This window comes from Monodelphis domestica, chromosome 1 (genome assembly GCF_027887165.1).
Source record: "Monodelphis domestica isolate mMonDom1 chromosome 1, mMonDom1.pri, whole genome shotgun sequence".
Taxonomy (NCBI): domain Eukaryota; kingdom Metazoa; phylum Chordata; class Mammalia; order Didelphimorphia; family Didelphidae; genus Monodelphis; species Monodelphis domestica.
In genome coordinates this window covers 455,656,162-455,683,858 of record NC_077227.1, presented here as the reverse complement: position 1 = coordinate 455,683,858, position 27,697 = coordinate 455,656,162, and the positions used below count along the sequence as shown (strand labels likewise).

The 27,697-nt window shown below is 42.3% G+C and overlaps 1 protein-coding gene across 1 annotated transcript; it reads right to left on the bottom strand.

The window, feature by feature from the left end:
* Nucleotides 1-678: 678 nt before the first annotated feature.
* Nucleotides 679-26,470, bottom strand: CX3CL1 (C-X3-C motif chemokine ligand 1). Its single transcript, XM_007474900.3, has 3 exons — nucleotides 25,927-26,470; nucleotides 11,143-11,272; nucleotides 679-4,099 (listed from the first exon to the last, which is right to left on the bottom strand). Exons 1-3 carry the CDS (start codon nucleotides 25,994-25,996, stop codon nucleotides 3,070-3,072), a joined length of 1,230 nt encoding a protein of 409 aa, XP_007474962.2. The 5' UTR covers nucleotides 25,997-26,470; the 3' UTR covers nucleotides 679-3,069.
* Between the last annotated feature and the right edge of the window lie 1,227 nt (nucleotides 26,471-27,697).

Here is a 27,697-nt window from a genome sequence, read left to right as displayed (position 1 = left end):
CCTTGTCTTTCATCTTAGAATCCATACTGTGTATTGGTTCCAAGGCAGAAGAGCAGTAAAGGCTAGGCAATGGGGGTCAAGTGACCTGCCCAGGATCACATAGCTAGGAAGTGTCTGTGGCCACATTTAAACCTAGGACCTCCAAACTCCAGGTCTAGCTTTCAATCCACTGAGCCACCCAGCTGCCCAATTCTTCACTTTCTTTAGTTTTGGAGAAATAGGGGTAAATATATATCATATTTCAGACTTTTTTGATCTGTTGGTTTTATATATATATATATATATATATATATATATATATCTTTCTGAAAATGAAAGACCAAATAGTGAACTAGAAGGGGGATAATATTGCTATAGACCTGTTTGCTCTGGAAGGACCTTGGAGATCACTTCTTGAAGGACCTTAGGGATAACCTCTTCCATTTTTCAGAGAAGGTAAATAAAATTCAGAGAGGAGAAGGAAGTTTCTCTATGTCAGACATAGCAGAGCCAAGGTGAGAATGCAAGGAGGTAAGATGGATTTGTTGGTCATTGGGAGAATTCTTCCTCTTTTTCCCAGGATAATAGCCTCCATCTCCTGGCTCCTTTCTCCCTAATATGGCCATTGGTGGGGTAGTGGTAGGGGCAGGTAAATTATCCTCTGGGACTTCTGCTAAAACAAAACCAAAACCAAAACAGTTATTTCACAGGACTTTTAATGCTTCTTTTTCTTACTAAAATACAAAATGTTACAGACACTGGCAATGAGTGATGAGGAGAGTAGAGGAGCCAATGCCTGTCAGTGCATCATCCCTCTGGAATGGATAGCATCTTTATTCACTATCTGTTGGTTAAGGGGAAGTTGTGTGTGTATCATCCCCAGGTTGGGGATTAGCTGCGCTTAGAATTTCCTTCTACTACTCCTAACACCCCCACTTTCCTTAGAAGACATGAGAACTCATTTCTCAGGTCTCAGCATGCTTCCCACCAAGGTTCAGCAGCCATTTTACTTCCAGAGAATCTGGAATAAATTCGCTCAAAATGGCTTTGAGTTCTTTTTCTACTCCCTTCCCCCAAAACGTACACCATCTGCTCTACTTGCTTTTCCCTGGAAGACTTTCCTTCTTGAGGCTTAGACCTAATAGATCCAAGTTGTTTCCTTGACTCAGAACAAGGACCACCCCAAATCAAAATTAAGAGATGTGTGTTTCTTTTTCACAGAATCAAATTGTATCCAAGTAGGAGAGCTTTGCCTCTAACCTTAGAGAAAGATGACAGTTTCTGAAGTCCAAGGAGGAGAAGACTAAGAGCCTTTTTTGAGAGCAAATACAGGGTGAGAACTGCAAGAGATTCCATGGAATTGGTGTAAAGAACTATAGTGAAAGAGGGCCATGGGTCCATTCCGGGCCTTTCAGAAGATGCAAACTGACCAGGACAGGATCAGTTTAAAAAACATATATATTATAATGTATATTACATATATATACATATGTGTATGTGTATATAAATTTGGGCATCACTCAGCAATTGCCTTGGAAAGCTGGCCTCCTTCCCATGGCTTCCCCTACATCTACCTGTTTTTGCGTACCTGGGCAAGGGACATTTAGGGGGAAAAAGCCCAGTTAGTCCAGACCTTTGCCCATCCAACTATATAACTGATATAATTTTGATTCTTCCAACATCCTAGTTTTGGGAGATGGATTGAGACTTTAGGACATAGTAATGACCAGGGAGGGGAGTTTGGTGGAGTCTGAGCTTGAAAGACAAATTAAAAATTCTGATCTTTGGTACCCCCTCATCATCACTTTAATTAGGTCACTGGACCGCCATCTTTCACCAATGAGCTGGGGCAGGCCACGGATGAAGTGTGGCTTTAAGCTAGACCTATGATTCTCTGGGCAAATTAGAGAATATCCACCAAAGGTATACTTGTCCAATTCTAGCAGCACTGAAAGATTTGGGGGGGGGGGTCCTTTCCTTCACTTCTTTCTTGTTTCCTAGGACATGATACCTCCCAGCTGGCTACCAAGTAGTGAATGCCAGACCACTAAGCTTCTCTACCCTCCCCACATTGGTTTAAGAGGCTCAGAGGAAACAGCGACTACAAATGCTGGACTATGGGGAGGGAGAGAAGGCTTCTGGGAGTTGTTGACTATTCCAGGGAAGGGAGTGTCCTGTACCTTGACCACTGGGTCCTTTCAAATCAAGGATCAGTTTCTGATCTGATATTTGCCTCTATCCCATTCCCAAGGGTCACAAACAAACTCCTCTTTCAGTAGGGAGAAAAGCTGGCCCCTAGGGCTAGCAGGGATTTCAATCGCAGAGACCAAATTCCTCAGGGAGGCAAATAAAATAAAATCAAATAAAATCTACAACAACAACAAACAGTAATACCCCTACCCCAGTCTCACAACAACAAAAAATCCAACTTGACAAAAATCTTTCCTTTTCTTTTTGACTATGTCTCACTGGGTTTGAGGGGGGCCAATCCACCCTCAGGAAACACCACATTTGTCTCATGCAAAAAAATGAGAACCTGGCTAGAGCATTTGGTTTCTGTACAGGTGACTGAGTCAAATAGCACCTCAGCTAGCCAGGGAAGTGGGATGAGTGACATAGGATACAGGTAGCCAAGGGAGTACAGAGAAATGATATTATCTGAGAGCAAATCAGCCAACCCAAAAGCCCAGAACTGGACACGTGTTGTGGTGAAGAGGTGAATGGGGTGAGGGACAGAGGCATTCAATAAATACTTATTCATCAGAGGAGAGAACGTGGTACAAGGGGAACCTCTGACCGACCAGCGGCATATGAGGGATTTTCCAGCTTCGGGGCACCTTCCAAGGCGGGGACATGCCTCCTACAATGTGCCTAGGAAGTGGGAGTATCCCTCACCCTAATTCCCTTTGGTGGTTTCCAGGGTAGCTGAGGAGGCTCTTGCCTCAGGTTTGGGGCAGGGCCATTGGCACTCAGGTTTGGGGCAATGCCACTGGCACTCCCAGCAAGGGCCAGAGCAGCAATGGGGTGGCTGACTCAGTCAAAGATTGGTGTCTGGACTCAGACAGAGAAGGCTCACAGAAGGACTCAGGATCACACAGGAACCAGGACATAGGAGTTACTCCCACAGCTCCTTGGAATATAACGGAGCCCCTCGACCACTTCTCCCGCCATCCTACGAGGGCAGCTCTGGAGGCTCTGATAGGCAAACATGGCCACCCCTAAGCAAAAGAGGAAACCCAGGAAGGCCAATAGGCCAAAAGCCTGCCTTCGGGTTGCTGCCTGTGGAGAGTCTGGGATGGCTGTGATGGCAACTTCTAGCCTTTGGGGATCAACCGTGGCATGGGCAGTCTCTTCAAATTTGGAAGGTAGGCTGGTTCTTGAAACCAGCCCTTGATTGGGGCTTTCTGAGGCAGGGATAAAGGCAGGGAAATAGTGTTCTGCAACATCTGTAGCCAGGTTGGAGAAGGGGTTTGTGAGAGTTAAAACAGTGCTTGCCTCTTCACTAATAATGGGATTTTCAGTCGTAAAATCGCTCTCCTCCACGGGCTCAGGGTGGTCCTCTGACTGTCCCATAACTTCCTCCCCAGGGTAAGAAAGAGTAGGCATCTCCTCAGACATCTCCCCTTTAGCCAGGGGGCCTGAATCAGAACTCTCAGGAATTGGAGTCACCGTTGCAGATATAGCCTTTATACTGGAAGTCTCGGTTCCAGTGTCTAGAGTCTTTTCCCCCTCCATGGCTGAGGTGGATCCCACCAGAAGAGAGTCAGAGAAAGACACTGATGAACTAACTATGCTGGCCGGCAGCCCTGGGGAGGTCATCAAGGCCATTTCTTCCTCCGAGAAGGCAGGCGTCGGGCTTGGGCTAGGACTGACGGTTGTTGAGACAGGGGTATTGGCAGCTTCTGGAGCCAAGGTAGTAGCTGGAACAGTGCTCTCTCCGCCATTGACTTGGGTGGTTGGGGGCCCAGTTACTCCCATTAATTTTTCAAATTTGCCTCTATCCTCCTTTCCTTGGGTCATTTTCTGAGCAGCAGCACTTTCATCCAGAAACCGAACTGCTTCTTGTACCCATTTCACATCCGGGTCAGCACATATGATTTTGTTCCTTGCAGTAAAGAATCTGAAAGAGAAGAAAAAAGGCAATGATGACTGCCAGGACATCAGAATTAGAGGAAGCCTCCTAGTTCAGGGCACAGGTATCTCACATTCTCTGTGACCTAGGCAGCATGGCATAAAGCAGAGTGCGCTAGACTTGGTGCCAGGAGGCCTAGGTCCATACCCTGGCTCTAATACTTATTAAGGAGAGGTGTCAGGGGAGAATGGAGAGAGAGAGCCAATCTTGGTCAAGCCTTGCCTTTGACATAAGATGACTGTGTAGTCTTGGGCAAATCATTTAACCTTGCAGGGCCCCAATAAACTCTCTCTAATTAACTGCAGAAAAATTCCCAATATGCATTGGTTCAAGAAGTTGCCTCAATAGGAGTTTCTTATATTAATGAAATAACAAGTATGCCCCCCCCAAAAAAAGCACTTTCTAGCCTTGTAGCCCTGGGCAAATGATTTCCCTTTTCTGAACTTGTTTTCCTACCTGCAAAATGGGGTTGATTTATTGCATAAGGTTATTGTGAGGAACATGCTTGTAAATCTTTTTTTTTTAATACCCTTACCTTCTATCTTAGAATCAATACTATGTATTGGTTCCAAGGCAGAAGAGTGGTAAGGGCTAGGCAATGGGGGTTAAGTGACTTGATCAGGGTCACCCAGCTGGGAAGTGTCTAAGGCCAGATTTGAACCTAGGACCTCCTGTCTCTTGGCCTGGCTCTCAATCCACTGAGCAACCCAGCTACCCCCCACTTGTAAATCCTAAAGTAATTTAGTTTTATTATTGAAATTGTTGTTGTGTTGAGGTTTGAGTAGCTCAGACAATTGGAACTGATGTTTATAAGGTCAAGGGTTTGACCTTATGGAGAGGCACTGTTTTGGCCCATGGGCTCAGATGACCCTTTTAAACTCTTCCAGCCATAATCACAAGTGCAGGTCCTTGGTCAGAAGGAATACCAAAGGAAAGTGTCATCATTGGCTTAACCCAACTCCAAGAGCTGGTAGCTTCACAAGAACTTAGCTGCAGAAGATGCATGTAGGGAGGTTAGCCCATAGGCAAAGATTGTGTAGGGAAGCCAATATGGCGGCTTGAGGCCTCAAAAGACAGAAGGTCTTCAGGGGAAGGGTTCTCTGGACATGCCAAAGTCCAAGATCTGGGTTCAGTAAGCTGTTTCCTTTACCTGTCTATGTATGAAAAATGAAGATGATGGCTATTGCTTTTGCTGGGGTAGTAACTAGTTCACTGTAAATAATAATCCTCATGGAAAGTATTCCATGATATACCTTCCTGCAGTCTCCAGTCAAGACCATACTCAGTTATGAAAAAGAGAGCCATGTGCCATTTCCTCAAACTCTGCTAAAGGCATTGTATAGCTTAGTCTTTCCATATGAGGAAGCTCTCTTAGTGTGTCTGTCTCTTTCCCTGTGTCTCTGTCTCTCTATGTGTTGTCTCTCTATCTCTCTCTCCCTTTCGTGAAGCTCTTTAATTATCAGTTACACTGAGAAACTGTGTGGTATAGTGGAATGAATTCTGGATTTGAGTCAGAAAGATCAGAGTTCAGGTTCTACTTCTGATGTGTGTCTACAGGCAAGTCACTTACCCTCTCGAAGAGGAAGAAAAAGGAACAAAGATTCATAAAAACCTGCTGTGAGGCAGGTGCTATTATTATCCACATTTTAAAAAATTACTTTTACAGTGTGGGAGAGATTAGGTTTGGATCAACATCTCACACCCTACACCAAAATAAACTCAGAATGGGTAAATGACTTGAACATAAAGAAGGAAACTATAAGTAAATTAGGTGAACACAGAATAAATAGTATACTTGTCAGATCTTTTGGAGAGGAAAGATTTTAAAACCAAGCAAGAGCTAGAAAAAAATCCCAAAATGTAAAATAAATAATTTTGATTACATCAAATTAAAAAGTTTTTGTACAAACAAAACCAATGTAACCAAAATTAGAAGGGAAGTAACAAACTGGGAAACAATCTTCATAACAAAAACCTCTGACAAAGATCTAATTACTCAAATTTACAGAGTTAAATCGATTATACAAAAAATCAAGCCATTCTCTAATTGATAAATGGGGAAGGGACATGAATCGGCAATTTTCAGTCAAAGAAATCAAAACTATTAATAAGCACATGAAAAAGTGCTCTAAATCTCTTATAATCAGAGAAATGCAAATCAAAACAACTCTGAGGTATCACCTCACACCTAGCAGATTGGCTAACATGACAGCAAAGGGAAGTAATGAATGCTGGAGGGGATGTGGCAAAGTCAGGACATGAATTCATTGTTGGTGGAGTTGTGAATTGATCCAACCATTCTGGAGGGCAATTTGGAACTATGCCCAAAGGGCAATAAAAGACTGTCTGCCCTTTGACCCAGCCATAGCACTGCTGGGTTTGTACCCCAAAGAGATAATAAGGAAAGACTTATACAAGAATATTCATAGCTGTGCTCTTTGTGGTGGCAAAAAAATTGGAAAATGAGGGGATGCCCTTCAATTGGGGAAAGGCTGAACAAACTGTGGTATATGTTGGTGATGGAATACTATTGTGCTCAAAGGAATAATAAAGTGGAGGAATTCCATGTGAACTGGAACAACCTCCAGGAATTGATGCAGAGTGAGGGGAGCCGAACCAGGAGAACATTGTACACAGAGACTGATACACTGTGGTACAATCAAATGTAATGAACTTCTCCATTAGTGGTAATGCAGTGATCCTGAACAACCCGGAGGGATCTATGAGAAAGAACACTACCCACATTCAGAGGAAACACTGGGAGTAAAAACACCAAAGAAAAACAACTGCTTGATCACATGGATCGAAGGGATATGGTTAGGGATGTAGACACTAAATGAACATCCTAGTGCAAACATCAACAACATGGAAATAGGCTCTGATCAATGTCACATGTAATATCCAGTGGAATTGTGCGTCGGCTACGGGGAAGGGCGGGGGGAGGAGAGGGAGGAATTGATATGATTTTTGTTAACCAAGGAATAATGTTTGAAATTGACCAAATTAAAACAAATTAAAATATTAAAAAATAAAAAAATTACTCTTTTATTTTCTCTTTCAGAATCAATACTATGTGTTCATTCCAAGGCAGAAGAGTGATAAGGGCTAGGCAATGGGGATTAAGTGATTTTCTGAATCACACAGCTAGGTAGTATCTGAGGCCAGATATGAAACCAGGAACTCCTGTCTCTAGAACTGGCTCTCTATCCACTGAGCCAGCTAGCTGTTCCCTATTATCCACAATTTACAACTGAAAAAATTGAGACAGACAGAGATTGAAGTGACTTGTCTAGTGTCACCCAGCTAATAAAGCTGAATTTGAACTCAGATCTTCCTGATTCTAGGTTGGAACACTCTATACACTATGGTACTAACTAGATGTCTTCTGAACTCTTGAGCCTCAGTTCTCTCATCTATAAAATCAACATAATAACATGGGATGATCATGAGAGAATTTAGAACTGGAAAGGACCCCAGAGGTCTTTGTAGAACAAACCATTTGTTTTGTAGTTGAGGAAATTGAGGTCTTGAGAGGTTAAGGGACTTACTCCAGGTCACATGAGCAGTAAGTGACTGGGATGGGATTGGAACCAATTGGTACCAGTTCTACTCTGGTTATAGGTCTTAATCTAGAGTGGGATGTAATCTCTGAGGTCATCTAGAACAAGCATTAAATTTGCTGCAAAACTCTCTAGAGCTACCTAGACAAAATTAAAATGTAACTTGAAAATATTTAATAAAATAAATAAAAATACCATAGAACATAGATAATGTTAAATTATGGTTTTATCAAGTCTATATGTGACCAGCAGGGATCCATTTCTATTTGAGTCTGACACTACTGCCCTCATTTTTCAGATAAGGAAATTAAGGCATAGAGAAATATGCCCAACAACAAATAGGTAGCTTCCATTATGGGTGGGATTTAAACTCAGTTTCCCTGCATCCAGAGCTAGTGAGTTCTCTTTCCACCATACTTTCAAATGAGAAAAATGAAGCATCTTATAAGTCAGTTCATAGTCCTATTACTGTAATCAATGCCCCATAATGCCACTCTTCCTTTTTCCCCAGAGATAAAAAAAACCAAAAAAAACATTTCAGTACTTTTAGCTCCCCCCCCCCCCTACCTAGGACATGTTTCCACTTTTTTTTTTAAAGATTCTTCTAGACCTGCATTCAAGAATTTAAAAAAAAAAAAGGTGGCTTCTGATGTATTGCTTCAAACAAAAATGCTAAGAGTCTTCTTTGGACAGGGTGGTTTCTAATATGACCAGAATAGGAATGAATCTCTGTGTGTATGTTTGCATATTTCGATGTATGTATGGTAATAAGCAGGGCCTGCCCCAAGAAAATTAATGTTGTCAACGGTGGGAAAGTCCACCATGGCAAAGGGGGCATGAGTCCTGCTTTCTTTTCCCAAGAGATTCTGACTGGGCTTGGACCTCATCTTGGGCTTCGGTTCAGGGGACAATCACAAGGTGCTTTTGTTCCTCATAGGGCAGCAATCACTTACGAAAGAAGCAATCTACTTATTACTCAGAAAAGACCGAGTATCATTTTTTTCTATCCCAGACTCCTGAAATAGCCGTATGAGATTTAGTAAGGTATTCATTTTAACAAAAATCCCTTATAATAAAACAACCATAATGTCCCAAGAATACTTTATGCTTTTTAAAAAGCCTATATATTTGGCGTAGGAGAGACTCTGGGCAACATTCTAAGTCTTATAGATGTTCTTGATCTGGGATCTATGAACTTAACAACTTTTTTGGTTAACTATTTCAACAGCATTGGTTTCTTTTATAATCCTACATGTATTATATAAAAGCATGATGGTGAGAAGAAGCCCATAGATCTCACCAAAGTGCCAAAAGGGGCCATAACCACCAAAACTGGTAGAGGAAGTAGTTTCCTTACCTGGGAGTTCTCTATACAGATTAAATCTAGTCCCTATTCCTGTCTTATATTTGATTGATGAGCATAATCATCTTCGTCTCCCGTTTGGTCTGACTTAGAACAAACTATCCTTGTCACTTCAGATGATGAATCAACAATAGAACATTTTAATTCAAACTCTTGAATACTTGAGATGTTTTTAAAAGACCAGGAGGGCTGAGCCGGAGTGGGAGAAGATAGAAAGGAACAATGGGCTGGAAGGTTTGCTTGGCAATCCTGTGGGTTGGTTAACACACACGGGTAGCCAAAATAGGAAGGAATTGAAAATATCTCAAGGTCCTGGGACTCAAGCCCATTGACCTTGGCACTGAAACCTCCTATAGGGATTATCTCCATCTATTAGAATATGAGTTCCTGGAGGCAGCTAGGTGGCTCAGTGAATTGAGAGCCAGGTCTAAAGATCAAAGATCCTGGGTTCAAATATGACCTCAAACACTTCCCAGGTGGGTGACCCTGGGCAAGTCCCCATTGCCTAGTCCTTACCACTCTTCTGCCTTAGAACTAAGACACAGTATGGATTCCAAGATGGAAGATAAGGGTTTAAAGGGGAAAAAAAAGAATGAGTTCCTGGAGAATAGAGACTGCCATACTTGGCTATTTATATTCCTAGTGATTTGCATATAGTAAGCTCCTAGTAAATGCCCCTTCATTCTGTCCTTTTCTTGCCTCTGGAGCTCTGCTGGTACAAATTCTCTTTCTTAGGAGTGAGTTTGGGAACATCAGTGGGGACGGGGCAGTAGGGAGACACACAGATGATTCTTAAAAGGTCAGTGGTGTGCTTAATATTCACCTTTATGTAATCTAACTTCCCCTGGACACTCTCCAAGTACATAATAATGGCATTGAAAGGAAGCTCTGGATTCCTTTTTTTCCCAAGTCAACAACCTGCTATATATCCTTTGACCTTACAGAAGTCTCTTCCAGTAAAAACAACTTCTTGATAGAGCAGTGATGAATTCAATGTGTATATATGTGTGTGTATACATATATGTATATGTATGTATGTATGCATTCCTAGGCATGGCCAATTTGGGAATTTATTTTGCTTGATTATGAATATTTGTTACAAAGGTTTTCTTTTTTCTTTTTCCAAATTGGGGAGAGGGGAATGTAGGAGGGAGACAAATATATACTTGCAATAAAAAAATAAAATAAAATCTTTTCTAAAAAGAAAAAAAAGAAGCAGGGTAAGAGTAGACGGGAGAGAAGGTCCAGTTTCTTGGTATATAAGCATTGGGTCACTTGGCTGCTAGCTCCTAAAAGCCTTGTATAGGGCTAAAAAGATGGCTTTGGACCCCCACTTGCCCAAGATTTAGCCTTGCTCCATTAGTTCTGTGGCAGAGTGGAAACTTAGAAGTGTTTGCATTTAACCAGATGTGACTGATCCCAACACCAAGACCAATAAATAGCTAGAGATTGGTTCCTTGTGACTAGCTAAATCCTTTTCCTGACATACACATGCCCTAGGCTTACAGAAACTGATCAAAGTTATCTAGATCAAAGTTAGCTTTCATTTTAAAAAAATCTTACTTTCAGTCCTAGTAAGAACTCTAGGACAGAATAGCATACAAGTTAAGTGACTTGCCCAGGGTCACATAGTTAGGAAGTATCTGATTTGTTCTGTGAGTTCTGATTTGAAACCAAATCCTCCAGACTCCAAGTTTAAACTGTAATGCCACCTAGCCTTTCAGTTCTTTCATTTTAAGATGAGTCCATAAAGGCCAAGTGATTTGTCCAAAGCTCACATACATAATAGGGGAGGCAGCAGTCAAGATCCTTTGATTCTGTATATAGTACTCTTTTCACCACAATAGGATGATTTCAACTTCTCCCACGAGTTAGCTAATTGTCAGAAAATGTGAGAATGTGGCATCATCACAAGGCTCTGATAGAAAATCATGCTGGGAAAAGAAGAAGTGACAAGGACACCCCCAAAGGTTAATCTGGAAGGGTTCAGCAGGCTCTTGAAGCTCCCTCAGAACAGGTGCTTGATTTTTACCAAGATAAGAGGTGCTCCCTTTAGCAGAGAAGGGAAAGGTCAAGGATTCTTCGGAGGGATTATGAGAGGTACTTACATGATAGCTTTGGGGCGGCAAGACGGCGATGTTGCAGTGTAATTCTTTAGGCGATGATTTGGAATTTGGGGCATATCTCTGTTCAATGGGGGACATTCATGGGTGCACTTACTCATGCTAAAATGTTGTCCTAAGGCAATGAAAGTAACCAGAATCAGAAAAGGTTCATACATTTACATGGATTTTTCTTCTTCAAAATTCCAGCACATTCCCCAGCTCACATTTCCACTCCCCCCCCCCCCCATTCTTCCCCAGTATTGGGCTTGGAGTTTTTTCATTGGAAGGCACCTTAAAGGTCATCTAGCTCAGTATTGGCCCCCCTTATTTACTGGATAAGAAAACAGACCCCAGAGTGGCTTGCTGCCCAAAGTCACAGAGGTGGTAAATCAGGGTTCACACCCACTTTTCCTGAAGGCAGACCCAGGCCTCTTCCCCTCACTACTAGTTAGGAGAGCCCAGGCTTGACAGTGGAATATATGATATTAGGTAAGTCATTTCACTTCCAGAGGCTTCTCTTTTTTTCCTATAATTGGATTAGATATTTAAGGTCCTGTTTCTAGATCTTGTGATGAGAATTTCAACCCCCCTGTCCCCTATGCTCCTCTTGTCAGTGTCACTAATACCAGTTGTCCAGAGTCCATAGGTTAGCCACACATTCCAAATCTTCTCCTACCTTATCTCTCTGCTTCTAGCTTCTGCTTTCTTAAACCCTACCCTCGTATCCTCCTCTCTACCTCCCTGGAACTTCCCTGATCTCTGCCCTTCTTTCCCCATTCTAGCCAGGTAAGCTAGCTCATTTGCCTCCCCCTGATGATCTATGCCTTCTCACAAGGGGAGATCAGTTCCTACCTTTGGCAAGCTGCCCAGAGAGCTCCATTGAAATTCCATTCTTATTCTGAGTCCTACTGCTTAAGATTCCTTAAATAAACTCTGATATTTCATTTCTCATTTTTAAAAAACCCCACATTCTGCCTAGTAATAACTCTAAGACTCTAGGCCTGGTGCTCTATCCATTGAGCCACCTAGCTGCTCCCTCTCATTGTTATTATTATTTTTAGCCCTTACCTTCTATCTTAGAATCAGTATTGTGTATTGGTTCCAAGGCAGAAGAGTGATAGGAAATGAGGGTTAAGGGACTTGCCCAAGGTCACCCAGCTAGGAAGTGTCTGAGGCCACATTTAAACCTAGGATCTTCCATCTCCAGGCCTGACTCTCAATCCACTGAGCCACCTAGCTTTACTATTTTTTAAAATAAGCCCTTATTAGGCACTTACTATGTGCCAGAATAGTGTCTTATTTGATCTTCACAACAACTCTGGGAGATAGGTGCTATCATTCTTTCCATTTTATGGATGAGGGATCCAAGGAAGACAATAGTTAAATGACTTGTCCAGGGTCACACAGGTAGTAAATGCTAGAGATTGGATCTGAATACAGGCCTTCCTGCCTCTAGGTCTAGTTCTTTATCCCTTGTGCCATCTCCCTGCCTTTGTTCTCTTTTCTAATATTATTGCCCACACTCCCCAAATCCTGATTTCAATTTAAGCACTATCTTCTACAGTAGATCCTTCCTGACCTTCCTGACCAGCTCCTAATGTTTCCCTTCTCGAAATGACCTCTTATTGATTTTGTATATGCTTTTCTATGTATGTGTGGTCTTCCCTGACAGAATAGGAGCTCCTTGAGGGCAGGGATTGTTTTTTGGGAGGTTTTGACTTCTCTGTGTTTAACACACTGCCTGGAACATAGTAGATGCTTGTTGGTAGATACTGATTGTCCAGTTTTTCCTTGGATGATCCCTGCTACCTGCCTATCTAGATTACTGACCACCTCCTTGTTTTGATTTTCAGTATATATTAGAGGCCTTTGTGTCAGGTCTTTGCCCTAGTCCCAGAATCCCAGTTCTCTGTGATCTGTAGTTTCTAGGTTCTGCTTCTTGTCTTAGATACTTCCTAACTGTGTGATCCTGGGCAAGTCACTTAACCCCAGCGCCTAGCCCTTTGCCACTCTTTTGTCTTAGAATCCATACCAAGCCAGAAGGTAAGGATTTTTTTTTTAAATCAGCCAAGAGAAGAAAGAAGATTCAGACATCTCATCATGACATGCCCAGGTCAACACCACCTTTCCCCAGGGGGTCCTGAGGCTCTGAATAGGGCATTTGTGGACATTCTCTCCTCCCCTGCCCCCATCCCCATGATGGTCTCCCAGAGGGAGTATTGGCCAGTTACTGGGTCAGTGGGGTGAGATAATCTCCTTGAAGCTGAAGCAAATGTCTCTATGAGTCACTGAGGAAACTTCTATCCTCCCCCTACTTCCTTCCCTAGGAACCAGGATGTGAAAGTAAATGGGACTTTGAAGATTTATTAATCCACTCCTCTGCTAGTCCTGGACTACTGTGGGGGACCTCCCGGTGACTCAAGAGTTTTTCCCCAAGGTTTCTGCCCTCAGCTGGCATTTGACTGGGAACAAAATGGAGGAGAAATATGACTTCTGTCCCTGCAGAAGGAAACCTGGGACCCTGCCAAGGCCACTCAAATGACCCTCTCTGGGTTCTGAATTCCTTGAGCTAGGACCTCCACCAGGAAGGAGATGAACATGGCTCTTCCCAATTCAAGAAACAAGACAAACATTCTGTAGAGTCCAACTGTAGAATGACACCTGTGCCGTCTCGGGTGAACAACTAATATAACCCTCCTGACTCTCTAAAGCACACACTAGCGTGTTAAAACAGGGATGTAGAGGGTGGGCAGAACAGGAAACTGAAATGGCTGAGCCTTGGGCTAGGTACCACTCCAAAGTGGTTACTAAGGGGACAGGAATTTCCCTAGCCTTAAACTCTGTTCAAGGAATATTAGTCCAGGACAAAGGTCACCACACTGTGTAGTACTTTCTCCAGATTTAAACTGAGAGGCTCTGGAACTCAAATACTCAATGATAAGAGTGCCATTTCCACAGTGTTTCATGGTTTATGAAGCAATTTACACTGGATCTTTCTCACTGAGTCAGCTATTATTGTCCTCTTTTTATTGATTAGGAAACTAAGGATGAGAAAGCCTGGGCCATAGGAAGTGTTCGAGGGAGAATTCAATTCCATTTCTACCCTGACTCCAGATCTGTGCTCTTTTCACTATGCCATACTGAATCACTTCTGCCTTGAGCTTCTTGATAAAAGGAGCCCCTGGACTGCCTGCTGTAGGCTGGTTAGACTAGACTTCTCCCCAGTGATAGGGAGAACAACATAAGGAAAGAGATGGCCAGAATGACTGATCAATATCCATGACTGTAGCCTCTAACACCAGAGTGGTCCTACCAACCTCTCTGAATTTCTCATTGGGTGATTTACTCTTGATCCATAAATTCAGAGGGACTTACAGCTTGTTTACTCCAGATTGGAAGATCTGAAAATGGCTCTAGCTGATTATCAGCTTCAGTATATAAAACACACACAGATTCTTGCCACTGTGGCCATTTTGAGTCCATCTACAAAGTCCATTTCCTGGGAGCAGTTAAAGGTTTTACTTCATTTCTCAGAGCCAGATCAAAATTAGGAGCTAAGGTGGCAGGGAGATAGAAACAAATTGCCTTGGTGTTTTTTGTTATTGTTGTTGTTTTGTGTGTTTTGGTTTTTGGTATGTGGCACCAGATCCATCATTAAGTCTTTCCTTTTTTTAAATTTTTAAAATCCTTTTGTTTTGGAATCAATGTTGTATATTGGTTCCAAGACTTGCCCAGGGTCACACAGCTAGGAAGTGTCTGAGACTAGATTTGAACCCAGGACCTCCCATTTCTGGGTCTGGCTCTCAATTCACTGAGCCACTTAGCTGCCACCCCCAATCCCCATCATTAAGTCTTATAGTTATCTTAAGGTGAGATTGGCTACCTGTTCTTCAAATAAACTGAAACTACCTACCAGTGATCTCCCAGAGAAGACTCTACCATATTCTGCTACTTTAATGTATTTATATTCTCACTGATGTGAATATTCTCCCCAATAATGCAAAGCACAACCCATCCATACATTGCCTTCTATAATTCTTGCCCCCAAACTCCCATCAATCTATTTAATATTTATCCACAATGTTTATCTAATATTCAACTTAATCTTCATTCCACTAAATATTAGAGTACAAACATCCTTCATCCACTTTATTTTTCCTCTGTGAACAGTTAGAATTCAATTTTAAGCAATCATGATCTCACTTAGGAGGCTCTGCAATGTTCTGGGTCTTGAGACAATCAACACAATATCATATGCAAAAAGGAGCATCTGAAAGACCTCAGTATTTAGTGGGAATCACTTTCTGATTTGGTGTTGGCACTGGACATTCCCCATGATTGTGGCAAACAGGGCATATACTCCCTATTTGGGGGAGGATGTATACAACTCCCTGATGTATACCTCATTTGAGGTTAATAACCAAAGGGGCAGATAAAGAATATGGAAGTTGAGAAGGAAGCACAGAATAGCAGGCAGTTTTTCAAGTGTAGAATTTGTTGTGTGCTTTTCATATAATGAAGTGGCACAATGGATAGAGTGTTGGGTCTGGAGTCAGGAAGACCTCAGTTCAAATCTGACTTCAGACATTTACTAGTTATATGTGACTCTGGGCAATTTACTTAACCCTGTTTGCCTCAGTTCCTCCTCTGTTAAATGAGTTGGAGAAGGAAATGGCAAACCAATTTCTTTGCCAAGAAAACCCCGAATAGGGTCTCAAAGAGTCAGGCATGACTGAAACTAGAGGACAACATATAAAATTGCTATTGTTGTGTCTTTCAAGGATTCTGGCATGATTTTTAAAAACTCTTACCTTCCATCTTAGAATCAGTACTAAGTATTGGTTCCAAGACAGAAGAGCAGTAAGGGCAAGGCAATGGGGGCCAAGTAACTTGCCCAGGGTCCTACAGCTAGGGAGAACTCAAGGTCACATTTGAACCCAGGATCTCCTGTATCCAGGCCAAACTCTCTCTCCACTGAGCCACCTAGCTGCCCCTCTTGCATGATTTTGACATATGAATGGGAGACAAATGATTGTAGAAGAGCCTTTTATGGAGGCATTTTGTTGCCCTGAATCAAAGGCTCCTGTATAGCTAATAAACAAGAAGTGCTCTAGGATCTTATATTCTCTATAACTTTCAAACATGCAATTGACTATATGTCATTAGCCAATTTTTTTTTTGGCCAAGGAGAGAAAGTAAAGAAACAACTACTTCTTTAGTTACATATCTTTTAAGTCTAGTCAATTCAATATAAAAAGATAAAAAAAAGGGACATTTTTAGCAATTGGATATTTTCACATTTATATTTTTGTTCATTTGATTCTGATAGAATAAGCCCTAGACCATGCCATAGACACTGTATCTAGTTTCAGAAAACTATTAGACAAAGTTCTTTGAATGCAACGTGAAGATACAGTTGTTAGATGATAGCATAGTCAAGTGAATTTGGAACTGGTTGAATGACCAGATCCAAAGAATAGTCAATAAGCTAATGGCAACTTGGGTGGATGGGGAGTTCAGAGATTATTAGCATCTCTGGCATGAAGGCTTGTTGAGCCCTTTTCAGGGCTTCCCCACCTTTGGTGTTCGCCTTTGTCCAGCTCTAAACTGTGGCTCCAAGAAGCTGTAGCATGTATAGTGACCACACCCTGGGCCAAACCAGGTTGAAGGTAAACCATCAGGCCTCAAAGCAGTCAGCGAGTTTGGCCAAAGCCTACCTGTTACATATCTTCATGAAGATTATTTTCATAAAAATTTTGTATGTTTTACATGCAATTTTTTGGTTCCTCTTCTGATATTGAAAGGTTCGTGTTTGTTGACTTAATAGAAAAAAGAAAAATTTAAAAAATTATAGAAATAAGAAAGTAGTGATATAGATACACATTTACTGATTTTCTCTCAATTGCCCTTGGAAGAAGGAAAACTTAGCTGTAAGTTATTTTTTCCACCCTTATATCCTTCTGACCTTCCCCTTACATATACTTTGATAATCTTCCTCTCAACACCTCCAGCATATTCTTTGGTATACTGGATTTCATCCAGCTGTTCTTCCCAGCTTAGGTATCTTCAGTGCCATTTCTACTTTCCCACATAGAACATCTAGGGCTAATGGGAAAGGCCAAATATGATAGATCTCCTTGTTCTTGATGGTGATAAATTATTAAAAACTTTACAGTTTTTTCTTCCTTTTTTTCCCTTCTGTTTGTTGTCCTTCTAATTTCTTAAATGCCCTTGGGTAGGCTTTCCTTGGTTGAGTCTCTTGCCAAGCTTTCTTTAAATTTGTTCTTTTTCACTTTACTGCTTCTCAGTTTTTATGAAACGATTCTTTTTTTTTTAAACTCTTACCTTCTATCTTATACTGTGTATTGGTTCTAAGGCAGACGAGTGGTAAGTGCTAGGCAATGGGGGTTCAGTGACTTGCCCAGGGTCACACAGCTGGGAAGTGTCTGAGGCCACATTTGAACCCAGGACCTCCCATCTCTAGGCCTGGCTCTCAATCCACTGAGCTACCCAGCCACCCTTTATGAAACAATTCTGCTCAGATTCTTCCACTATCATCATCTAAGATTTTACAAACAAATTGATTTTCTAAGCCTGTGTTACTTTTGGCTACCATATTTCTCTGCTAGGCAAAGAGATCAAGGTGCTTACTTGCTGAGGCAGTTTCTAGGCTCTACTAGTCTCAGAGCAATTGATAAATATATGTATATACACATACATATATATACATACACACATCAGCTAAACATTTTTATGCTTTTTAAATATTCTGAACTTATTCACAAAAAGAGTATTCTTAAATATACAGCAGAGCACAAAAAGGCATATGGAACCATGAATCTCTGTTTCATATCATTTGCTTAAAAATTTTTTTTAAAGTATACAACAAATTCTATACCTGAAAAACTGCCTGCAGGTCCAGGCTTCCTTTCTGAACTGCTATTCTTTTCTATACAGTTTTAAAAAATGTTTCAATGGCCCTTTTTTTTTGAGGGGGTATCATTATTCTAACCCTCTCCCCACTACAACTTGCCCCTTACCCAGTTAAAAAACAAACATCACATATACAATACACACACACACACACACACACACACACACACACATGAGAGAGAGAGAGAGAGAGAGAGAGAGAGAGAGAGAGAGAGAGAGAGAGAGAGAGAGAGAGAGAGAGAGAGAAGGGGTGTGTGGTAGAAATATACCATAAAGGAGGGTGTAATAGACCAGACCAAAAATGTGTCTTCCTTGATCTGGGGCTCTTTGCCTGGGCCAGGCTTCTCCTTCTCTTGTGATTTCAAAGAAGGGGATGAGGTGGGGTGGTCAGTCCTACTTGGTGTCACTTGAATCATCAAGGTTTCTGTACCAGCTTTCATCTCCTAGGGTTAAGAATGTCTGCATCTCTGAGATTCAGAGTTCTGGATCTCCAGGGACTTCTATGGCATCTTTGATCAGAGTGCTAGGAACCTCTGGGCCACAGGGAGTCTGGGTTCTCCCAGTCTGAATGTTGTTACACTGTACTGGTCACTGATGCTCCTCGGAGCGTCCCAGGTTCTCACCCTGGGGCTTTCTGACTGCCCTGGGGTTTTTTCTATCTCCCCGGGGCTTTTTCAGGGGTGCCTTCAACTCTTGCTGACTCTTGATGAAGAGACTTGCTGGTTACACCTGTCTCTGGTCGTGTGGTGGAGAGACTGTCAATTTCTTAGTCTGAGCTGGTGCTGGCTTTGCAGGTGACACTCTTTTCTATGACTAATGGACTTCTGGTTTGGTTTTTATACAGTTCTGGAGTGACAGAAATAATTACTATAGTTTGTCATTAAGTTTTTCTATCATTATTTTGTCTGGTCTGGTGCAAATTTCAGGGTTTTGCTGGGATGGCTATTTGGGAGCTGGAGGAGATGCCTTGGCACTAGCCAAATGCTTGGTTAGAAGTTAAACTTCATTAGGAAAAGGATATAGTCTATTGATGTATTTTTAAAAAATCTGTTTCCCATCTTTTTGTCATCAACAACTTGTGTAAGTAGGCCATGTTGAAGTATTTTAAGTTCATCCCATTATTCTCATTTTTAGTATATCTCGCTTTGTGTTTTGATCTTTGCTTTAACAAGTCTCTTGCATAACCTTGGAGAACCAAGGGCCACTTCTACACCATAAAAAGAATCAAAGTGGGGCTTTGAGATGGCCCCAACTTTGCAGAGAGGACTTTTCCAACCAAATATAGGACACAAATTTTATGGCCTATGGTCTAGCCAGTGGTGACCTTATAAATATATAGTATGACCCAACAGATGCCACAATCTAACCATATTCATGAATATCTTCCCTTAACTTCCTATCCATCTACCACAGGGCTTGACATTTCTACCACTAATCTAATCTTTAAAGGCCTCCTTGAGATAATAGGAGCATCCAATGATCATAGTCATAGATCATACATTCAGAAGAGGCTTTAGAGATCATCTAGTCCAAGTCCCTCCCTTTACAAATAATAAAACTGAGGCCAAGAAATGTGAAATCATTTGTTTAGAGCCATATAGCTGGTAAAGAAATGTCTAAGGTGGTATTTGAATGTATAGCTTCCTGTCTCTGAGTCCAACTCTCTATCCACTATATCATATTACCTTTTACAGATAAAGAAGATAAAATAAAAAAACTAAACATAAATAGTAACAAAAAAAAAGAAGGCATGGGGCCTGGACTGAACTAATGGGTGTGGTTAAGGGCCAAAGTACAAAGTTCTAAGGTTGGGTTAGAAGTGGGAAAGGTTGTCAACTCTGGGAGAAGGGAAGGAGATACCATGAATCATGTAACTTTGAAAAATTTATGTGTAAATTTGTTATTGGAATAAAATAAAGATAAAACTAAAAAAAAGTGGAAAAGATCCTTTATAGCTGTAAGGGAATGCAGAAACACCCCATGGAAGTAGTGGTTTTTGAACAGGGTCTTGAAACATGGTAGAACATCAACAGATGCCAATGAGAGTTTTTGGAGCAACATTTTGGGGGGAGAGCAATGTGAGCAAGAGTACAGAGGTAGAAAAAAGAACTGAGCCTATCAAGTAAGCTATTATGGCTAAATCATCAGACCTGCACAGAAGAATTATTGATAAGACTAGACAAGTAGTGTTGAATGCCTATCTGAAGATACCACAGCTATGACAGAAGCCCAGAGTGTTGATAGGGACCTGTTACAGCAGTACATGAATAGGAATTTCCTTAAAATGCCTTAAGTGGCTATCCAGCTTCTGTTTAAATATCTCTACTGATAGGAAATTCATTACCTACATAGGCAAGCCATTTCACTTCAGGATGGCTATACTTGTTAGAAAAGAGAGCCAAAATTTCTCTCTCTAACTCCATTCATTGTTCCTATTTATGTCCTCTGGGGCCAAGTAGGATATCAGGGTCCCCTGGACCACCTATAAATCTAGGGCCTACCCTGATCTCTGTATGCTGCTTCTCAGAACAAGTTAAATAAGTGCTAAGCACTGATAGAATTGAGAGAATTCCAGCTTTGGAAACCTAGGAATTTGGACTCCAAGATCCCATTTACCCCCAGCTCCATAACAAACAGACATAAAAATGGTGGTAGCAGATAAGAGAGAAAGGTTGAACTGAAACTACTGACTCCATAGCCCCTTGTGTTTGAAATTAACTTGATTTTGTGTGAATCTGGATTCTGGCCAAGGCATTTCTAGCTTAACAGGTAAAGGGGAACACAGATGCAGAGACTTGATACTGTATAGAAATTCCTTCACAAACTGAGGGGAAAATGGATCCTAAAATAATCTTTTACACTGGATCAGGAAAACAAAGAGACAACCAAGCATAAAACAGATTTAGATCAGGGGCACAGCAACAGAGTTGTGATTGGAATATTCTGGGAACAAATGACTTATTAAATAAATTGTTTATAGAAAGTTAAGCTGGTGCTCTTAATTGTTCTGCTTAGTGGCAACAAAGATTCTCATGGGAAAGAGAATTTCCCACAGTCCTTCAGAATTGACCATGATTCAGTAGATAGAGTATTGACCTGGAGTTGGGGGAGACCTAGATTCAAAACCTGCAATAGGTAACAAATAGCTTTAAGACTATGTACAAATAATTTAAGATCTTTGGTCCTTAGTTCATTTGTAAAATGAGGGGTTGGACCCAATGACTTCTAAGGTCTTTTCAACTCTAAATTTATAATCCTCTGATCCCTAAATACCCCAAACATTATCTCTGCCTCTAGTCAGGGAGGCATTTGTAGAGAATATGTTCCCATCCTCCCTCCAGGACATCCTGATTCTTGTTCCCTTTTCTTAAAGGCTTCCAGAAGGTCTGAGTTGCATCTGAAGGCACAAGGATTATCTACTGCTTTGGATCTTGAATCAGGAAGTCTGGATTCAAATCCTGATTCAGACACTTACTAACAGTGTGACCCTCGATAGATAATCACTTAACTTCTTGTCTACCTCAGTTTCCTTGACTATAAAATGAGGATAATAATAGAACCTACTTCCTAAGATTGTAGTGAGGATCAAATGAGATAATTTTGTAAAACACTTAGCCCAATGTCTGGCACATAGCAGATGTTTAATATATACTTGTTTTTTTCCCCTCCTTCCTTCCTTCCCTCATTCTTTCTTTCCTTCTTTTCTTCCCTCCCTCCCTCCCTTCCTTCCTTCTTCCCTTCCTTTCCTCCCTTCCTCCTTCCTTCCTTTCTTCTTTCCTTCCTTCCCTCACTTCTTTCTTCCTTTCCTACTCCTTTCCCCCCCTCTTCCTTTCTTCCCTAATTCACCCATAACATTTTTGGGCCTCATTTTTCCCATCTGTAAAATAGAGGGAAGTGGATTAGATGATTCCCCTAAATTAGTTTATACCAATTTCAGTAATCCACGATTCCCTGAGATCTTAAGGACTGTTATGACTTTAGGATAGTCTCAGACCCCTCCACCTCCAGTCCACCCACCCTCCAGAACAATTCTACTCGTCACTCCATTATGATTTCCCTTCTTTGGATAAGACAAGAACATCTTTAAAAAAAAGAGAGAGAGAGAGAGAAACTAAGACTTTTTTTTTCCTTTCTTTCCAGGGGAGTGAGTGGGAGTAAATGCGTCAGTGCATGGGAAAAAAGCACCCCTACTCTGGACTTGTTTCTGCAGGTTTGTTATATAATGTACCAGAGCCATAAGGAAGGAAAAGCAGCCATTTCAGGGAACTGACAGACTCTCACCTGCTTAAACAAGCCATGACAGGCCAAGGTCCCAGAGTGAAAGACTATCCCCTCTCCCCTAGCCCCCTCCTTTACACCTAAGCATTTCATTGCTAGGACATTGTGGGTTCTGGGCTCTCTCAGAAGCTTCTCCAATACTATGGGGTTTCCTTATCTACCCTAGAGAAAAAATTCACAGAATAAATGCCATAAACACTATGAGACCTATTTAGCTCGACCCTCTCAGTATGAGGTAGTGGGAGAAAAGTACTAAGATTTGGAATCTGGATACCTGGATTCAAATCCTGGCCTGATTGTGGCTTTGGGTAATTAACCTCTCCAGATCTTCAATTTCCTGTAAAATTAAGTGGAGGTGGGGAGGAGGGTTTGGACTATCAAATGACCCTTGTGGTCCTTTCTGGCACCTAATGTGGTCCTTATTTTACAGAGGAGGAAGACTGAGATTCAGGGATACTCTTGGTCAGTGAGTGGGTTAGTAGCAGAGTTCATTAATCCTGACTCCTAATCACTTGTCTTTCCATCACATGAAAACATCACCTTTCCCTGGTGTCCTCTGTCCCAGTTGTCAAACTGGATTATGGGACCTAGTTTGAGTATAAAGAATTGACTTTACTCTGGGTGTCCCTGAGGTCAATGGAGAACACCCCAGGGATGAGAATTCTCAATGTAGCTTCACCAATCCTGGATGATGCTTGGAGACAACTTCAGTCTCAATCAAGCTGCCCTTAGGCTTAGATCTGGCTGGGGAAATTCCCATCTTAAAGAGGACTGGATAGAGCCGCAGGGGACTCAGGCCTTTGTTGCTCCTGCCTCAACTCAGAAAGGGGCTGAAAGAGCATGTAGGGTTGACACTCTCTTGCCCTTGTCCACAACAATAATTAAAAATCCCTCCCATTTTTATAGTGTTACACTTTTTTTCATGGTACCTCCATTTAAATTTAGTGAGATAGACTTTGGTAATTTATTCACATTTTAGAAAAAAGGAAGTTGAGGTCTAGAGTCAGTGTTTTGCTCTAAGTTCCATAAGGAGTGAGTGGCAGAGCCATATCTTCAAATCCTGTCTTTGAATTTATTAATTATTGACTTGAAAAACAACCTATGCTAAGGTGTAGGGCAATTCCAATTCTCTCTATCCTGATGCCTTCCCTTTTGAATTTGTTATTAAATCATCTTTAGTTAAATAAACACAGTCAGATAATCTTTGTAAGGGTGAGGGGGGTCTGAAGGAGAAAGGGTTCGGATAAATATTGAGGTGTCCATCAGAGCCTCTCTCTCACCCTTTCACCCTGGTTTAATATCTGTAAGTAGAGTTTTTTTCTTACACTATGTAACCTCAAGTCGACTCTCTAAATCCTAGTTTCCTCAGCTGTTAAAAGAGGGGGATGAACTAGAGGGCCCTTAATATCCTTTCCAGCTTTGAATTTATGAACCTATGACTAGAACCCAGGTCTCCTGACTCCCAAATCGCATTTTATTTTCTCCATGTCACCAGAATAGGGGAAGATTCATCCAGAATTGGAGTTGCCTTTCCCTTATTTCCAGTTTGGGTTTCCTAGGTTTACCCTATCCCTTCCCCTATTCTATTATATACAGACCCCACCATCCATCCTAAACAAGTCCACTTTTAGAAAGCATCAGGGTGGTTTGAAAAATTCAATTCCATTCTTTTTAGTAGGGCCAAAGTAGCACTCATTTTACAAGAAGAAAGGAAAACCAGTTTCTTGGTTTTTCTATGAAATGAATATTCTTAGCTAAAATTATCAGCAACTTCCTCTCTCTCTCTCAAAAAAAAAAAAGACCAAAAGAAAAGAGACCTAGATTTAGAGTACAGCAGGTCCATAAAGCCCATTGCTTTCTAGAACCTTCCATCTTCCATCTCTTTCTTGTAAGGAAACTAACACCTAAATGTTGTGTTTTCTGGAAAAGGCTATGTTGTTTTTGTATATGTTGCAGTTTTCACACTTAAGACTAGAATCCTCAAGAGGCCAGTCTCTTCTGCCCCTTCAAGAGAGAGACAATTTTTAGACTAAAGTCTTGGAATTAATGGTACTCTACAAGTGAGGAAGGTGACTCTCATCTCTTGGGAGTATTTGTTCATTTCAATAAATAATTTTTTCATCATACCGTCATAACAGAACATTTTAGAGCTGGAAAGGACCTTAAGAGTAAAAGAAACTGAGGTCCCAGTGGAGAAATAATTCACTCAAGGTTACACAGACAGTAACCGAGCAAGTATTTGAACCCAGGTCTTTAGTCTCCAAATCAAGGACTCTTTTTACTATACCAAACCTATAGGCTCCTTGTCTGAGGGGCTCCATTTGCTAGAGTGCTCCCCTAGGGAGACAAGCAGGTGTAAAGAATGGAAGCAGTCTTATCCTCAAAGGTCAGAGGTAGGGTTAGGGGGTAGGCCTACCCCATTTGACAGGGTTTGCAATCAGGTCAGAGATGACCAGATTAATTCCTGGCTCTGGTTATTATTATTATTATTATTTTTTTTAAGGACAAGGCCTAAAAATGGGATGGGCAGCATGTCAAAGACTAGGAGCTGTCTAGTTCCAAAGCACCAAAACCCCACCATTATTTAGACCCTTATACTGATTTCAGGAAGACTTAAGCAGGAGAGGTTACATATTAACTCAAACTGTGCACTTCCAGTGAATGCTATTTTGCAAGAACCAACCCTGTCCCCCCACCCCACCCCCCAGTCTAGCCCCACCAAAGGGCTGCCTCTCCCACCTCCTCTCTAATCTACTTTGGAATGCAGAAATCATTCTCCTTCTCCCCTGTAGGTGTTAGTCATGGCTTGAGAACCATCTGCCCCAGAGCACTTAGACAACCAGCGTGAACCCCTCTGGACCCCCAATCTAATCTAACGACATGTTGCTGTCCTTCATCTGCCCTCCCCCACCCTTAGACTCTGCCATTTAGCTTTGAGATATAGTGTGGCTGCAGTGGGGAACAACAAACAAACCCTGGTTTGGGAATGGGGAGACCTGAGTTCTAGTCAGCTCTGCCACTGTCTTCCTTACCTGTGCCCTCAGCGCCTCCCTCCCCCTCTCCTCAGAGCCTCAGTTTCCTCCTCTATAAAATGAGGGGTTTGGACCAGATGATCTCTAAGGTCTCTTACAGCTCTGCCATTCTGTGTGACATTTGCAAAGGATTCATCCTAACGCATCCTCCATTCTGTGCTGATCTAGGCCCCTCTTGGTTGCTACCTAATCCATATTTTAGGAATTAGGGCAGTAGCACATTGCCTCACTCTCCTACCTACCAGCTTCCCTGTAAAATGCCTCCCCTCCAAAAGGAGGCTATTTCCATGGCGGAGGCCAGTGGGAGGGGGTGGGGGATGCTGGGCCACCCCATTCCTAGTAGTCTTGCCTAATTAATAAACGATCTTGGCCCAACAAAGTTATAGCGGGGTGGGAGAGGGTCAGGACCCCGGGTCCTACTAGGCTCCGGGTCCTCCTCCTAACCAGGAAGCCTGGGAGCGCAGCCTCCGCGGAAGGAGGGCCGGGGAATGGACTTGCGGCTCCCAGCCTCTGGGAGCCCCCCTCCCGTCACACACACACTCACCTGCCAGCAGGGACACCAGGTGCCCGAGCACGCTCAGGCAGAGCAGCTTCGCGGGGGGCCAGGACCCCATGGTACCCAGCAGCGCGGGCGCTGTGAGACTGGTCAGGAGGCGAGCAAGGAGCGAGGCTCCAACGACGTCCTCCTTCTCCTCTCCCGAAGCTTCCAAATGCCGCCCCCGGGCCTCTGGCGCAGCGACTCCCGCAAATCCTCGGCTCCCCAGCTACCTCTGACTTTTGCAATCGCTGTCACTGGAGTCTGCCTCTCTCCCCCTCTTTTTCTCCCTCTCTCCCTCCTCACCCCCCAGCCTGTTGGGAGGAGAAAGGAAGGGAAATAGAGCGCCCCTCTTGCCACAGATTGATCAGGATGTTGCCAAGTAACACTCCGGGAAGAGAGCTTTCAGCTCAGCTCCCGCAGCATCGGAGGAGGGAGCCGAAGGTGAAACCGGGGATCATTCCCAGCCCACTGCTTTCCCCCTCCTGCTCACCCCTCCCAGTCCATTGGTTCTTTAAATAAACATTCCCTGCTGTTCAGGGAGTGAATTCCAACCACGTGCTCCTTCCTTCTCACCCGCAGAATAATTTCTTTCCTTTTCCTGTTTCTTGGCTCTTCTTGGATGTTCCATTCATTGGGTTTGTTTTGGAGTCTAAGGTGGGCTCATCCCAGTGATTTTGGATTCGATTTATAGAGCATAGTCAGAGCTGGAAGAGATCTTAGAGCTTAGAATATCAAAGCTAGAAGGGGCCTTAGAACACAGAATAATGACAGAGCTAGAAAGGACCTTAGAAGACAGACTGGGAATTGTAAAATGGAAGAGAAAAAGGACTTCAAAGTTTACCCAGTCTAGGCTAGCTTTCTTATTTTACCTATGGAGAAACTGAGGTCTGGGGAAAGGAAATGATTTATCCAAGATCATATACCTGGGTGGCTACATGGCAGGACAGTAGACAGAAGCTTGGAGTCATGGGGGATAGCTGGGTGGCTAGGTGGATAGAGAGCCAGGTCTAGGGACAGGAGATCCTGGGTTCAAATTTGACCTTAGACACTTTCTAGCTGTGCGACCTTGGGCAAGTCACTTAATCCCCATGGTCTAGCCCTTACCCCTCTTCTGCCTGGGAGCCATGTTGATTCTAAGATAGAACGTAAGGGTTTTGAAAAATAAATAAATAATTGTGATTGTAAGCAAGCACAGTGCCTGTCACTTAGTAGGTGCTCTCTCTCTTTTTCTCTCCTCTCTCCTCTCTCTCTGTGTCTCTGTGTCTCTGTGTCTCTCTCTCTCTCTCTGTCTTTCTGTCTCTGTCTCTGTCTCTGTCTCTGTCTCTGTCTGTCTGTCTCTCTCTCTCTCTCTCTCTCTCTCTCTCTCTCTCTATATATATATATATATATATATATATATGTTAGCTATTATTATTAGTAAATGGTAGAGCTGGGACTCCTGGTTCCTAAGGCCACTGTTCTTTTCACTATCCCATATCGTAGAAACATTGCAGAACAGGCCTTTGGGTCTAGGAGTGAGAAGAGAGGAAAGGGCTCCAAAAAAGAAGATAGAAGGTGCTAAAGACAGACTTCCCAGACTTCCCACTTTTGCTGAGGGCTGAGTCAACCTGCTGTACTGGTCTCATAGAGGGGCCTCTAAGCCATTATTTTCTTTGGCTTTCTCTCTACCCCTTCATGACACACACACATCTCTTCCTTTTCTGTCTCCTCCCTTTCTCTGTTTCCTATTCTCCTATTCTCCCATTCTGTTTCTTTTCCCCTTTCTTTTTCACTCCTT

Bases quoted from the DNA above. Each gene is read 5' to 3' on its own strand.
- CX3CL1 (XM_007474900.3), bottom strand. From the start codon at position 25,996: ATGGGGTCCTGGCCCCCCGCGAAGCTGCTCTGCCTGAGCGTGCTCGGG. The intron at 11,273-25,926 runs GTGAGTGTGTGT...TCATTGCCTTAG, and splicing joins CCTGGTGTCCCTGCTGGCAG to GACAACATTTTAGCATGAGT. The intron at 4,100-11,142 runs GTAAGTACCTCT...CTTCTCTTTCAG, and splicing joins TGCCGCCCCAAAGCTATCAT to ATTCTTTACTGCAAGGAACA.